Here is a 16,427-nt window from a genome sequence, read left to right on the forward strand (position 1 = left end):
CGACACCAAGAGCAGCTGATCAGAGGCGGTGCGAGGTGTCAGACCCTGGCTGATCAGACATTGATGACCTAACCTAAGGATGGTCTATCAATGTAAAAGTAGTAGACAATCTCTTTAATGATTTGTTGGCACATTAGCTGATGGGCACTGAACAATAGAGACGAGTGGTTCCATTAAGGCTCGGTTCGCCAGCAGCAAACGAGCCTAGCTGCACAGACTCAAGCTTGACCTGAACCCCATATCAAGTCACTGATTGGCAGTTTGAGCTACGGCCAGCCATAAGAAGAATACTTCTGGGGGAGGGTGAACTGGCTTTTTCACATTTTTTTTGTTGCACATTACATTCGATCATGCTGTTAACCCCAGTGTGAGCCATTCAAACAAGCATACCTGAGGTACAAGCATACCTGAGTACAGCGATACTCGCGTGAGTTTTGTTCGCACGTACAGCATCTGATCCACCAACCCGAACCTTGATTTTAAAATTTGGTGTTCAGTTTAAAACCCAAACCTCGGGTTTGCTCATCTCTATTGAAGAACCCTTTAAATTACATGTCTATAATTTGGAATTTGTATTAGAAAACCATTTGCATTATGATGTTTTGGTTTTTTTTACCAAGACCATTGAACCTGTACATTTACCTTTACGCTGCTACAACTTGTGTACATTTGATTTTATATTTTTGCTACGTGACAAAGGCTGATAACGCTGATGAAAGCTGCGTACACATTGTCAGACTATAACAATTGCATTTTGAGCTGCCATTCTAATAAATGTATGTGTTTTGCCGGGAATTAAAAGGACACATTACCATTAATTTATTCAGGCTTCCTGTGAAATATACTTTCAAAGAAGTGAAGTACAAGGCAATCCACAGAGGTAAGTAAATAGCCTCCCAGCAGATCATCAGGAGTTATATTTACAAACTTTTTTTTTTACAGTAGAACATTTTTATTGAACTGTATCTCACCTTGTCTCCGATTCAGTCCCTCTGCCCAAATGTCATGCTAGCAGCATTAATTAAATGTAATAAACTGAAACCATAAAGGGCTTGGAGGGAATATATGATTGGCATTGCATTCCCTAAGTACGCTATTATGATTTCAAATGGAGCATAGACTTGAAGAGGTGAAGGGAGCTTACCTTCCCTTTGCTGATGATGAAGAAAGTGTCCCCTCGAGCACCCTGTCTGATAATGTACTCTCCACATTCATAGTGAGTCTAGAAAAAATAGAGCAGAAAGGATTATGTTATTATCATTTGCCTTGTAGTCAGGCCGTTTCACACAGTATACCTCAGGGATGCATTACAGCTGAAACTAGCATGTGTCAGGGAATCCACTGATCCACAAATACAATAAGCTTACAGTGAGTAAACTGCCATACAAGTGTCTACAATATAGATTTTAATAGCCTCGAGCCGCTCTGCATTCTGTCTACATTTATCATGAATTATCCCCATTCTATTACTAGGCAAGCACAAGGTAGGCCGATTAACCTATACTTCATTTTAGGAAAGGTGAGAAGCTGCACGATTGTCCTACTAGGATTGGAACCAACCCTATTTACCGTATAATATGATCTGTGGAACAAAATGCCATAATGTTACAAAGTAAGGTCATTTATGATGTGTCCACTCTTGGCATTTGTACCAGAAAAGGTTTAACGATTTAGTCTACTGCGTAAACACTCTTTCTTTCAGCCTTGACTTAGTTTTTGGGAATGAAGGTAACAAAGAATGCCAGGTATTACGCCTCATCCTTAACTGCTATCTTTAGGACGTGTAAGCTACACAGACATTTGGTTTGATTCAGAAGAAGCCCAGATAGACAACAGTAGACTTCCTACTGCAACTTTCAGTCTCAAATGGACTCCGATCCTCACAAGATCTTTCTCTTCTCTTTTAACTCCACTTCCCACAATCACATACAAGAATTTTCACATGCATCCCCCATAGTCTGAAACTCTCTACCCCAACATATCTGAATCTTGTCTACTGTGGAAACCTTCAAAAGGAACCTGGAGGCTCTCCTCTTTCGACAAACCTACAACCTACAGTAACCCTCAGTCCACCATACCACTGCACAACCAGCTTTACCCTCACCTGCTGTATCCTCACCCATCCCCTGTAGACTGTGAGCACTCGCAGGCAGAGTCCTCTCTCCTCCTGCACCTGTCTGTGCCTTGTATTGTATATTATTGTACTTGTTCTTAGTATGTATACCCCTTCTTTTCTCGTAAACCGAAATGGAAAAAATGGAACCAAAATAATAAATATTAATTCTAGAAAGTTCTATGATCATCTTAGTTTTCTGCCCAGAAACATGAGAGATCTAGATGGGATGTAGAAGAGTTTGTATTACACAAAGAACAGTTCAGTCCAACTGAGACTCCAAGTTGCAGTAGGAAGTCGACTGTTGTCCACCTGTGCCTCTGCTGTACAGCAAGGGGGTCCCTTAAATATGGAGGCTGAGTATAATACATACCTACTCTCTTTTTAGCTGTTGATCATATCTTTTGAGATGTTATCCATCTTATCCTATCATATCTTGTATGATTTTTGTATTTATATATCATTTCAGTAAACTGTATTTTTTCATACAGGCATCGTCATATCCATTACAAAGCCCCATTTGATCAATTAGCTTCCGTAAATCAAGGGATTCAATTTTTTAGATTAAAAAATTCCACACGTTATCCTGATATGCCAGTAAAACCCTCAACAAGGCGCCTCTCCACAGTGATATGGTCACATTTCTTTAGTGTCGGCTACCACATCCAAGCCTCCAACCCACTACAATCTGTGATGTGTCCCCAACTCTCCTTGACCACAAGTGCTCATGCATTAACTTGTAATCCACAGACATTTATCTGATGAAGGTCGAAAGACCGAAACGTCTAAAGATTGTGCATTTCAGATTGTTACGTTGATTTAAATCATCTGCAAATTTCCCTCAGAGTGCCGAGTTTCATTACTACTTTTATAAACAGATTGGAAACCTACGAGCACTGCAGCTCACACATTGGGGTGCCGTGTATGATTTTCCTTCAGAATATATTGTCACAAATAAAGGTAAGCAAAGACACCTCTGTATTGCCAATGTCAGTCATACAAGTGAGAGGTTAACTTTGGGAACGCCATTTTACTTCTTATCTGAATAACATTTCCAGATTTTACCATTTGGTGCTGGAAAGAAAAAGCGGGGTTAACGCCGTGCTACTGTCAATGAGAAAAATTGTTGATTAATAAAAATTCTTTTATTTCATAGGTCATCACGTTTCAGGGATCCAGTCATCTTCTTCAGGACCAAAGAAGAATCAACAAATCTTTAGCAGATGAAGGAAAGAGAAGCTCCCTTCGGTCCTTAAAGGAAAAGGATGGAAACCCATCAGAGGAGGTACATATTGCACTGAATACTAAAAGCAGGTATAATAAAAAGTCAGGGAGCATTTTGTGCAGCCAAACGCTGTGACCCTCTATTGCCGAACACCACAGGACTGTATGTCAACCATGACAGACCCGTGACAATAAATATAATATGGACAAAACCAAACTCATCTTCTTTCCACTGTCTCATTCAACCCCCCTACCTGATCTATCAAATAAAAATAAAAATCAAGTAAAATAAATTACATGATGCTTTCTCCTGTATCACAAGTCAGGTCCCTCGGTATAACCCTCGCCTCTGCTCTGTCTTTCAATCCACACATCTAATCCTGTAACCCTCCTGCCATCTCCATCTTTAAAATACGTCCTACATCCGCCCTTATTTCAAACCCAAATCAACAAAAATGTTAGTAAATGCCAAAATCATCTCCCACTTTAACTGCAGTTTCCCTCGATTTGGTGTCAACTAACACTTTTGCACCTGTCCAGTCTGTCCTGAAAGGGGTGTTTGTGCACGTTAAAGTAAAAACACCTATTCTCCTTTCCGGTGCAGGGGCCGTTCCAGTGGTGTCGGCGCTCGCTCTTCCTGGACTTACATGAAGTTGTTCCATCAAGTGATCGGTAGCCAAAAAAAGAAGGATGAAACAACCGCACAATCCAGTTCAGATCGAGTAAAAAAACTTCTTAATTTATCAAAAAAGGTGCATAAAATATGCAGGGTGAAGATCGGGTGCAGGTCCTCCCAGGACGACAGCTGTTTCGCGTATAGTCACGCTTCTACAGGTCCATCTGTTCATCAAGTGAGCTCTGTGTCCAATCACTGCTGGCTTCTCTCTCCCTAAGTTTGGACGTATCAAATATCAATAGTAAGTGAGCTTCCTGCCGCAGCTCAGACTCCTCTTGATATTAGAAACATCCAGAGATGGAGAGACTGGAGACAGTACTGATTGGGAGTGAGGCTCAAGGGATGAAACAACTTCATGTGAGTCCAGGAAGAGCGAGCGCTGACACCACTGGAACGGCTCCAGTACCGGAAAAGACAATAGGTGTTTTTACTTTAACAGGAGCAAACACTCAGGTTGAAAAGGGGTTATCAAAGTAGTGGATAAACCCTTTAAAGGCCCCGTCACACTAAGCAACATCGCTAGCAACATCGCTGCTAACGAACAACTTTTGTGACGTTGCTAGCGATGTTGCTGTGTGTGACATCCAGCAACAACCCGGCCCCTGCTGTGAGGTCGTTGGTTGTTGCTGAATGTCCTGGGCCATTTTTTAGTTGTTGCTGTCCCGCTGTGAAGCACTCATCGCTGTGTGTGACAGCGAGACAGCAACAACTGAATGTGCAGGCAGCAGGAGCCGGCTTATGCAGAGGCTGGTAACCAATGTAAACATCGGGTAACCAAGAAGCCCTGTCCTTGGTTACCCGATATTTACCTTAGTTACCAGCCTCCGCCGCTCTCACTGTCAGTGCCGGCTCCTGCTCTGTGCACATGTAGCTGCAGCACACATCGGGTAATTAACCCGATGTGTGCTGTAACTAGGAGAGCAGGGAGCCAGCGCTAAGCATTGTGCGCTGCTCCCTGCTCTGTGCACATTTAGCTGCAGCACACATCGGGTAATTAACCCGATGTGTGCTGTAGCTAGAAGAGCAGGGAGCCAGCGCTAAGCATTGTGCGCTGATCCCTGCTCTGTGCACATGTAGCTGCAGCACACATCGGGTAATTAACCCGATGTGTGCTGTAACTAGGAGAGCAGGGAGCCAGCGCTCAGTGTGCGCTGCTCCCTGCTCTCTGCACGTGTAGCTCCGTGCGCTGGTAACCAAGGTAAATATCGGGTTGGTTACCCGATATTTACCTTAGTTACCAAGCGCAGCATCTTCCACGCGGCGCTGGGGGCTGGTCACTGGTTGCTGGTGAGCTCACCAGCAACTCGTGTAGCGACGCTCCAGCGAACCCTGCCAGGTCAGGTTGCTGGTGGGATCGCTGGAGCGTCGCAGTGTGACATCTCACCAGCAACCTCCTAGCAACTTACCAGGGATCCCTATCGTTGTTGGGATCGCTGGTAAGTTGCTTAGTGTGAATGGACCTTTACTCTGTTGCCTGACTATTCCACCTTTCCCCTCACTACTCTTCCACCTCTGGTCTCTGACAATTCTTCACTGTCCAATGGCCAAGTGAATCCATTTTTGTTTACTAACAATAATTTACACGGCTGTCCATAATATGTCTCCTCCTTTCATCACCAAAGTAATCATCCCACGCGTAATCATTGTTCCTCACAAGATTTCCTTCTCTCCTCCACTTTTGTGCATTTCTAACCTATCTGCTTTGACGAGTAGTACTGCCGGGTAGCAGGCCTGCAAGACAGGCAGCCAAAGAGACTCCATGTGTTATGTACACGTAGGAATACCAACACATGGAAAAAGAAATCAATCTGTCTGATGCCGCACCTGCACTCCAGCTCCTGTACAGACTAGTACAGCAGCTGCACAGGCCCTAAAGGTCTCTAAGCAGAATGAGGGGCACTGCAGCCAAAATTTGAGATGCTGCCACCTGACTGCAGGCCCTCTATGCTAATTTTAGGAGGTTCTCCCCCTAAAAAGACACTCACCAGATACCCCTGCTCCTGTGGTATGACCTGCTCTTAGCCCCGCCTCCCAGATATATGTCACGGCACTGCCCAGCTTCCGGTCTCTCTGTTCCTGGACCCGGACCTGTTTGGGCGGCCGGTGGCGTATACCCGCTTCGGAAGGCGGTAAGAGAGCTATCAGCAGGGAGGGAAGAGTTTTGCCCATGGCGCTTTAGCTGTGAGCGGCTCCCTCCCTGCTGAGGCACAGGTGACATGTGCCGGCGAGCGGTGTTCTCAGGGAAATACCCGCCCGCCGGTCCGCCTGTGCTCGCCGTCTGTCACAGATCCCCCATCAGCAGGGAAGGAAGCGTCCTACTCACAGCGCTGTTAGTTGTGAGCGGCTTCCTCCATGCTGAGGCTCCAGCTAGGTGTGCCGGCGAGCGGCATTCTGAGTGAACTACCCGCCCGCCGGTCAGCTGGAGCCCGCCCCTCAGTTTGCAAAGAGCGCGAAAGTGCTCTTTGCTTATGGCGCCGCCCACTCACCGCCCTGCCTCCGCCAGCGGTGGGTGCGAGTGCAGGCTGTGAGCCGGCGCGGTCCCTGATGCAGCGCAGGTGGAAGCGCTGCAGCGGAGGACCCGTCGGCCTTGTGGGAGTAACAAACCCCGTGCCCCTGCTCCCTCCACCGCCCTGTCACCGCTGCCCTGTCACAGCCGGTACAGAGGAGCGGGGAGAATGCGGGGGCAGGCTGCGGATGGGCACAACCTTTGATGCAGCTCGGATTGGAGGTGCTGCATTGGTGTATGTGCTGACTGCAGAAGTCAGCAGAATCCACCCATCCCCTATTGGTATCCCCAGACAAGTTAAAAAAAAAATAAATAAATAAATTATAAAAAATAAATAAATAAATTATAAATAAAAAATAAATAAATTAAATAAATAAATTATAAATAAAATAAATAAATAAATAAATTAAATAAATAAATTATAAATAAAAAAAAAAAAAAAGCTGCTAGTCATGAAGGAGCTAGGGGTCATCTGGGTATCCCAGCCAGTGGGGTGAATTAAGGGGTGTGGTCAAGCCTCACTTCAACTGTGCAGGGTGGGGGGGGAGATAAGCTGAGATATGTGCATTTGCAGTATTGAAGGGAGAAGTTGCAGCAGGTGGCATAGCCTCCACCTGCTGATACCCCACCTCTTCCACTAGTGCCAGTGATTTTCACCCCCCTCCCCTTTAGGGGTCCGCATGACACCTTAGGATGAACAACCCTCACTCACTTGAACAATCCCCCACCTCCCCTTCTGTGGGTAGCGGCTTGGATCGGACTCTGTCCCCCCCCCACCTGGGGATATGCACGGGCGTTGGGGCCCCGGGCGTCATGAGTCACATGTAGATTTAGACCCCCTTTTTCTTCAGACTAACCCCTGGTGCGGTCCCGCGGCGGGATGATGAGCATCTGAGTGTACATTGGCCTGGACAGCGGAGTGCTGTTGGAATTGGGCATGATTGGGGATGATTTTCAAGCGATTCCTTGCTAATATATAACTGGCAGTATTTAGTGATTCTACTTCACCAACGGGTACCGTTTTTTCCTGTTGTGAGCAAACTGGTACGGGGTTTTGCCTCGCAATTTTACAGTTGCGGAACTGGACCTGCGCGACCAAGGCCTAGTGGGACCCACGGTATGGAATGGGTAGTGGATTAGCGGCAGGTGGGTGGATGTCAGGAGGCCTAATACTCCTGGCTGTTTGTCGACCTAATAAGGTACCGGGCCGGGTGGTTACGCCCATTGTGGTTTTGATCTTAAAGCTTAGTCACACAGGCTGAAGAAAGGCCTAGGTCTATCTAGCCAAGCCTGTCTTCCCTCACAGTTTTGGGATCTTTTTCCCCCACCCCTGGTTGGTATGCCTAAGGTGTTAGTGATAGCCCTTAGACGAACAGGGATGACGGGGAGCATCTTTTAACCATGAAGACTTTTTCCCATATTTGGCGGACAATTTCTTGGCGGTAACTTGGTGATGGTTGTTTATTGTGGGTGCGCCAGCTGCAGTACCTGGGATGTAAACACCCCTCCCTTCCCCCCCAGAACTGGGGTGCTGCTGAAGCTTTGGGGCAAGTGTGTATGAGCGTGGTTTCAATGGGATGGGGTTGGCAACGCAAATGCATTTTGAGGAACGTCCGTACCAAGTTTGTTTTATAAACCGCCACTAGTAGAAGCGCAAGAGGCTACTGACTGTCATATAGGCTAGCGTAACATTACATACGTTCCAGATTTGTGTATTAAAAAAAAAAAAAAAAAAAAACGCGAGTTTTTGCCAAATCAACCCCAAGGGGAAGGGGGTCTGCTGGTTAAGAGAATTTTGCTGGTTTCGAGAGTTTTTCCTTTCTGACAATGTTTTCCTTTTCAGATGTAAGTCGGCCTAGGTTTCGAGCTTAGGTCAGGCCCATACTTTTCGGGCAGCGGGAAAAGCTGATCCTCGCCCTGGCGGTTGGTCCTTGGTTTCCATTGACCTGGATGTGATTGGAGAAGTTGCCGGGAGCTGGTTGAGCTGAGTGCGCTACCTGAGGTGTTCAGGATTGGTGAGCCGCCCTCCACAGTTGACTTGGCGTCCCAAGTAGGCGTCACAGATCTGGTCCCCTGCCACCTAGCTGCGCTCCGCCCCGTACCCTCATCCGGTCGGAGATGTCCAACTTTCCCTGTTATTTTCTAAATGGAAGATGGGCCAGCCAGAGGTGATTTTCAGCTCATATTGGAACGTATCTAAGGAAGGATGTGTTACGGAGCTGTCCTTGGCGCACGGGCAACCAGTGCCTACCTAAGTTGATTTTGTAAAATATAAAAAAAAAAAAAAAAAAATTTGTTGGTGTGGTACTGCCAGCTGGAAGGTATTAACTTTGCTGTCCCGATGAGGGAGCGAGTACATCTTAAATGATGCTGTTTCGGAGGTTTGGTAGTGAGAATGGTGAGGAGATGGCTCAGGTTCTGTGGTTTTGGGGGGGGTCGCAGCTTGCTAGCGCTGTGCTGCTCCTTGGCGGAAGGGGTAGGAAAAATTGTGGTGAAATACCCCCACCGGACGGCCGGTGGCGGAAAATTTCCCAAAACCCCGTGGTGTTGGCTGGTAATGCCTAATTTGAAAGCTGCGACCAAAAATTTATGCCAAAGTAAAAGATGAGAGTGTTTTTCCCTATGCCTCTCCAAAAGTGAATAAGTGAAAATAAAAGCAATTTAACTTATAAAGAACGGTTTGGTATCTTTCTAGGGGGGAAAAGGTGGTGGTTGGGTCCTGGCAGTCTGAGGGGCACTGCAGCCAAAATTTGAGATGCTGCCACCTGACTGCAGGCCCTCTATGCTAATTTTAGGAGGTTCTCCCCCTAAAAAGACACTCACCAGATACCCCTGCTCCTGTGGTATGACCTGCTCTTAGCCCCGCCTCCCAGATATATGTCACGGCACTGCCCAGCTTCCGGTCTCTCTGTTCCTGGATCCGGACCTGTTTCCCACCCTCCCTCCCCTTGGTTTTATGAGTTTTGTGGAGTGTTTCTGGTTAAGTCGCAGCAGCGGAAGGGGCAGGAAAAATGGTGGTGAAATACCCGCACCGGACGGCCGGTGGCGGAAAATTTCCCAAAACCCCGTGGTGTTGGCTGGTAATGCCTAATTTGAAAGCTGCGACCAAAAATTTATGCCAAAGTAAAAGATGAGAGTGTTTTTCCCTATGCCTCTCCAAAAGTGAATAAGTGAAAATAAAAGCAATTTAACTTATAAAGAACGGTTTGGTATCTTTCTAGGGGGGAAAAGGTGGTGGTTGGGTCCTGGCAGTCTGAGGGGCACTGCAGCCAAAATTTGAGATGCTGCCACCTGACTGCAGGCCCTCTATGCTAATTTTAGGAGGTTCTCCCCCTAAAAAGACACTCACCAGATACCCCTGCTCCTGTGGTATGACCTGCTCTTATCCCCGCCTCCCAGATATATGTCACGGCACTGCCCAGCTTCCGGTCTCTCTGTTCCTGGACCCGGACCTGTTTCCCACCCTCCCTCCCCTTGGTTTTATGAGTTTTGTGGAGTGTTTCTGGTTAAGCCGCATCAGCGGAAGGGGCAGGAAAAATGGTGGTGAAATACCTGCACCGGACGGCCGGTGGCGGAAAATTTCCCAAAACCCCGTGGTGTTGGCTGGTAATGCCTAATTTGAAAGCTGCGACCAAAAATTTATGCCAAAGTAAAAGATGAGAGTGTTTTTCCCTATGCCTCTCCAAAAGTGAATAAGTGAAAATAAAAGCAATTTAACTTATAAAGAACGGTGTGGTGTCTTTCTAGGGGGGAAAAGGTGGTGGTTGGGTCCTGGCAGTCTGGAATTTCTCTGACCACACAACTGGGAGTTGACAGCTCGGGCCTTGCTTCCCGATCGGCCTTTGAGATGTATCTCGTACCTCCTGAGGAACCAGGGGAGAGGTTAATAAGCACAGCAACCACAATAGGGCAAACAAACAGAGAAAGACCAAACCCAAAATTGAGGTAATACAAATTACATGCATATGTGGAGTAAGGAGAAACAATATGGGCAAACAAGGAAGACCTCCCACAAACCTAACCAAATAAACTGAAGAATGGTGCAGGTAAGAAAACAGAGATTGCTTAGTACAAGTTCAGACAGGGCTCTGTCCAACAGGTTATCCTTAGCAGCAGGGCTAATAGTCATTGGTAGAATTAACTAGAAATGAATATAACTAAGAATGGCTGGAAAAGCTGATTATGTATAGCAACACCTAAAAGGTGATTGGACAGAGACAATGAGCAACAGGACACAGGTAATTAACACACACCATAGGAAAGAAGCAAATGAGAGGTAAATAAGAATTCAGAACTTGGACAGTAACTGACCAATCTGTGACTAAATTGGAAGGGAATCAGACCACAGAGCAAAAGGTCATCGGTAGTTTTGAGTGAGTAGTTGACTATTCGTACTCGCTATGCTGTTAGCGAGTACTGTCCGCTACTGGCATATTCATTACGAGTAGCGGGCGCAACGTAACTCAATGGGAAATACTCACTAAGTAGCAAATAACATGAAAGCCGTATTTTTCGTGCAAGTAGCGAATAGTATGGCTTTCGGGTTACTCGCTACTTAGCGAGAATTTCCCATTGACTTACATTGCGCCCGCTACTTGTAGCGAATATGTGAGTATGGACAGTACTCGCTAACAGCATAGCGAACACGAATAGCCAACTTCTCGCTCAACACTAGTCATCGGATCAAACTCAGGTCATAACACCGTGTCAAACCAGAAAATGTAAAGTATTAGGCAGAATTGTCAGGCAAAAGGATCATCAAAGGTAAAGCTGGGGTCACTAATAGGATATACACTAAATAGACTGAGGAACCAGCTGAAAGGCTAAAAGAAAAGCTATATCTATATTTAAAGCTAATCAACTTAACCCCTGAAGTACCAAAACAGAAAATAAAAGGGACATCAGTCTAGCAGGCCTAGGTTTCAGCTGAGCAACACTTATGCCTCTTAGCTGCAACTGTGGCCATAAAACGGCGCTACCTACTGGACCTGTCTGGTATGGCAGGAGCATTTTCTTCTATACTTTTCAGATTGTAAGCCCATACGGGCAGGGTCCTGTCCCCTTTGTACCAGTCTGTCACAGTTAGTTTGCTCACTGTATTATACATATTTATTTTGTATATAAACCTTCACACACGCAGCACCATTAATACTGCTTAAAAAATATTCTCCCCTGTGCAAAATATGAACCAAAAAATAAATGTAGAGACTAATTAATGAGTAAAGTATTAACGCTCAGTAACCCCTCCCCCACACACACTCATTTTATCTGTATTTGATATACATATAGTAATAAGAAAACAATTAATTTTTCCTCCTTTTTTACACCCTATTACATTATCTGAGGTCCCCACGCATTTCATGCTACCCTCATTACCATAGATATATTTTAGTTTAGTCGTTTTTTCATCTTTAAAACAATTCCATGCACAAGAGGAATTCAATATCTCAATACGTTTTGTGCTGCAAGAAACATTATTGCTATTAGATGAGAATTTTAAACGTGTCACTTTGTAGCGGCTTTCCTTTAGCGACAATTTTCCCAAGGGCCTAAAGCGGCCTCTCCATCAAATCATACAATATTATTTTCTGTTACATGCATCGATTGTGCACGAAAATCTCTTTGTTTTTTTTAATACAACTAAAAATGTAATAAAAACTGTTAACTTCTTCTAGTCAGGGGGATAATTCTCAGGAATTTTCGACCTATTGATATAACAGAATCAGGAATGCAGTGTACTTATAATGTGCTAAGCTGTTTCTAATTGTATAATTTTATGGTGGGGGATGACATTGATCTGTTTTCTTTCTTTTGTGAAGCATTGGTTGTGGTGTTCTACAATCAATTATAATATCTAATTTAATTTATAAGAAAACCTTTACACATAGACTGTGTTGGTGTAGCAGAACAGACTTAGGCCACAAACTGAATATTAAAATAGACACTTTTCACTGTAATGCTCGCCGCTAGTGTTGCTGAGGTGGCAAGCGGGAGTGGATCCACTGGACTACAGGGGGGACCCGGGCTTAGCCTTTAGTGGGAGAGGGTTAACTAAACTCCTGCCATAAGGCAGACACCAGGTACCCATTCCAGGGCAATGACCGGGACTGTGGCAGCTGACCCCCAGGGCAGGAGACGGACTCAGGTACAGACACAGGAGCAGGCAGGTACAGGTGAGATGACTGAGGTGGACAGGAAAGGTGAGTATGGACAGGTATGGTGGGCAATGCAGGAACAGACAGGTTATGGGAAGGTGAACACAGAAACAGGTAACGGGGCAGGAGCATGGGACCTGACAATTAGCTAGGAGATGGAAGACTAACTAATGGTGTTGAACAGGCACCTCCCATAGTGAGAGGATGCCTTCAATACCTACTGCCTCTCAGCCATAACTTACTCCTGGAAGACTTGTGCTGCATGTATAGGCCCCAGGGAGAGGAGGAAGCAGGAGCTATGTGTCCAGCTTTGGGTGAGTGGGGGGAGGATACAGAAGAGCTGCGGCGGTGAGTGAGTCGGTGTAATGCCTGCCTGGATCCACAGACTCAGACGGGCTGTAATGGACAGGCTAGAGGGAAGCCACCCACCTAGCAGGACACCTAGAACCCTGAAAGCCTTTAACCCCTATACAGGGAATTTGGAATTACAAAGGGTCCCGGTGATCACTACCTGTGGAAGGCTGCAGTTCGATGAGAGTAGTAGACAGGCAAGGTCGAACTGGGAAATGCAAAACAGGGACAGAGTCACGCAGGCAATGACGTAATCAGAAAACAAAGCAGAGGTCAAATCCGTATCAGGCAGTGAGGTACATAAAGAGCAGGCAGGAGGGTAGTCAGGAAACAAGCAGAAGTCAGAACACCAGAATCACTTAACAGAACAGGGACCAGGAATACAGAACTATCTCTGGCAGTGGTCACCAGACAGGAGGGGAAATAAGAAGGGTGTGGTGTCTTCCCATTGGTTGTAGCTGAATGATGGTAAATTCAGCTGAAAGAGACACGCCACCTACAGTCAGCCAGTGGTACTGCAGATCCCAAGGAAACCCAGCCCAGTGGATGAGCGGAGCCTGCGCCCACCAGCACCGCTGGCATCGACTCCTCTCCCATCACCAACACTATCCACTGCAGGAACACGGTGTCACCTGGAGCGGACTCTGGTGGGGACGTAACAGTCGGTGACATGCCCCCCTATTCTCAAATATCGCTGCTGCTCGGTGTACGAAGTAGTTTGTCGCTCTTGTGGCAGCACACATCGCTATGTGTGACACCGCAGGAACGAGGAACCTCACCTTACCTGCGGCCGCCGACAATGAGGAAGGAAGAGGGTGGGCGGGATGTTACGTCCCGCTCATCTCCGCCCCTCCACTTCTATTGGGCGGCGGTTCGGTGACGCTGTTGTGACGTCGCTGTGACGCTGAATGAACCGCCCCCATAGAAAGCAGGCGGTTCGCCGGTCACAGCGATGCCGTAGAGCAGGTATGTGCGTGTGACGCTGCCGTAGCGATAATGTTCGCTACGGCAGCGATCACACGATATCGCATGTATGATGGGGGCGGGTGCTTTCGCGCTCGACATCGCTAGCAATTGCTAGTGATGTTGTAGCGTGTAAAGCGGCCTTTAGTTTTGCCAATTGGGACAAAAGACTTGAGGTTTGTTTGCTCTTTCACCTTAAAATGTGATCAACTTTATAATGGAAGTGAGCAGTGATTTACCAGCAATCCAGGATATAAAACCATATACAGTACTAATGCTCTTAGGGGTACTTTGCACGTTGCGACATCGCTACTGCGAGATCGTTGGGGTCAAATCGAAAGTGACACACATCCGGTGCCGGTAACGACGTCGCAACATGTAAAGCTTAGATGCACTGATAAACGATCGCAAAAGCGTTGTAAATCGGTGATCTGTGCAGTGTTGGACATTTCCATAATGTCGCACCGATAGGAGATACGATGTTGTTCCTCGTTCCTGCGGCAGCACACATCGCTGTGTGTGAAGCCGCAGGAGCGAGGAACTTCTCCTACCTGCATCCACCGGCTATGCGGAAGAAAGGAGGTGGGCGGGATGTTTACGTCCCGCTCTTCTCTGCCCCTCCGCATTTTTAGGCCACCTGCCGTGTGACGTCGCTGTGACGCCGCACGACCCACCCCCTTAGGAAGGAGGCGGGTCGCGGGCCAGAGCAACGTCGCAGGGCAGGTAAGTGCGTGTGAAGCTGCAGTAGCGATAATGTTCGCTACGGCAGCTATCACAAGATATCGCATGTACGACGGGGGCGGGTACTATCGTGCTCGGCATCGCAAGCATCGGCTAGCGATGTCGCAGCATGCAAAGTACCCCTTAGTTATAACAATGTTTTATCTGCAGGTAAACACTATTTCAGACTTTTAGAGGTTAGTCTCTCATAGTATAAGCCTGCAGATGTGAGATGAAACAAACCTGTATAGTTTTCTTAAATGTTACCATGGGGGTTTATTACAAATATTACTTGCAACAATAATAACAGCTATCTAAAAAGAAAAGAAAACTAAGAACATTTCATGTCATGCTAAGGAAAATGTTTTGCCTAGAATAGTGGTGGAACTATGTCCTTCCCATTTGTAGTTACATGATTAAGGCGCCGTCTTCAACCCTAAAGCCTGCTTTACACGCTGCAATGTATCTTACAATGTGTCGGCGGGGTCACGTTGTAAGTGACGCACATCCGGCATTGTAAGTACATTGCAGTGTGTGACAGGTACGTGCGATTGCGATTGAACGTTAAAACGTTCATCGCATACACATCGTACCTTTCTCTAGAATTGCACGTCAGATTGTTCATCGTACCCGGGGTAGCACACATTGCAGTGTGTGACACCCCGGGAACGATGAACAGATCTTACATACGTCCTGCGGCTCCCGGCCCACAATGCGGAAGGAAGGAGGTGGGCGGGATGTTTATGTGAAGCCCCACCGGTGTTGTATCGGTGCATACCTTCAGGGACTCCACGTAGCTGGTGCTGGTCACAGGTAGGGAATCTTCGGTTTTGATCGTGACGCCACTCTCAGTATTGCGGTCAGTGGGGACCGCCACTGCAGGTTAGGGGACGCCTGGGGCTGATGGTGGGTGCAGTCGGATGTAGTAGCCTCCTGAGAGTGAGGCAAGCCCCAGGGCCCTGTGTAGGGTTGTAGTACCACAAGGCGCAGAATAACTCCACACAGGCAGAATGTCTTTCAGGGTTTTTACTCACTTCAGGTGGCAGGGTGAGTAACCCGGGCGTAGCTGGGATGAACCAGGCGGGAACCAGGTATCCTTCAGGCTGACTTTATGAGGGTGACTACTGACTCGCCTTCCTTAGCCCTTGGTGGTTTGGGGTGACCCCGACTTTGAGTCCCTATGGGGGTCACCCAGGGAAGATGCGGCAGCCTCTCTCCCCCTTTTGTTTGCCGTTTGCTTGTTCCCCGGACCAGGCCACTCCAGCTGCTTGCCTCCTGTGACCTATGGGCCCTCACTGCGGTTACGTGGCTGCGGCTTTTGTGGTGTTGTGGTGTGGGCTTTGAGAGCCCCACACCGGCAGGTTTAGCAGAAGAAAGCTGGATCTATCTTCGCTTCGGGATCTGCCGCCCGGTTGGGCCTGGTGCTCTCTAGCAGTCTCCTTACTTCCCACTCCGTGCTTTCTCTCTAGCTGAAGCTGGCTTTCAGGTAGCACTCCTAGTTGACCGTTCTCCCCCGTCAGTAGCCACTGCGCGGGCGCTGTTAGACAGCATCAACCCCACAGGTCTGCTCCTCACTGAGCCCTCTGGAGTTCCGCTCTAACTGACTCACTGCTCCTCCTCTCCTGTTCTTGCCTACGCCACCTAGCAACCAGACTCTCCACCACACCCCTTGAGAGGAGATGGAGGCTTTTGACCCCCTGCCACTATTCCAGTGGAGGT

General features: G+C 47.2%; 1 protein-coding gene across 4 annotated transcripts in view; it reads right to left on the reverse strand.

Annotated features, from left to right (window-relative positions):
* Positions 1–16,427, reverse strand: part of PRKG1 (protein kinase cGMP-dependent 1) — a 1,599,245-nt gene that overhangs the window by 245,576 nt on the left and 1,337,242 nt on the right. For all 4 annotated transcript variants that reach the window (XM_075348723.1, XM_075348724.1, XM_075348721.1 and 1 more), the window contains exon 6: positions 1,145–1,222. In XM_075348723.1, coding sequence (XP_075204838.1) covers positions 1,145–1,222 — 78 coding nt within the window. The remainder of the gene's footprint in view (positions 1–1,144; positions 1,223–16,427) is intronic.

Source organism: Anomaloglossus baeobatrachus, chromosome 5 (genome assembly GCF_048569485.1).
Source record: "Anomaloglossus baeobatrachus isolate aAnoBae1 chromosome 5, aAnoBae1.hap1, whole genome shotgun sequence".
In the NCBI taxonomy this organism is placed as follows: Eukaryota; Metazoa; Chordata; class Amphibia; order Anura; family Aromobatidae; genus Anomaloglossus; species Anomaloglossus baeobatrachus.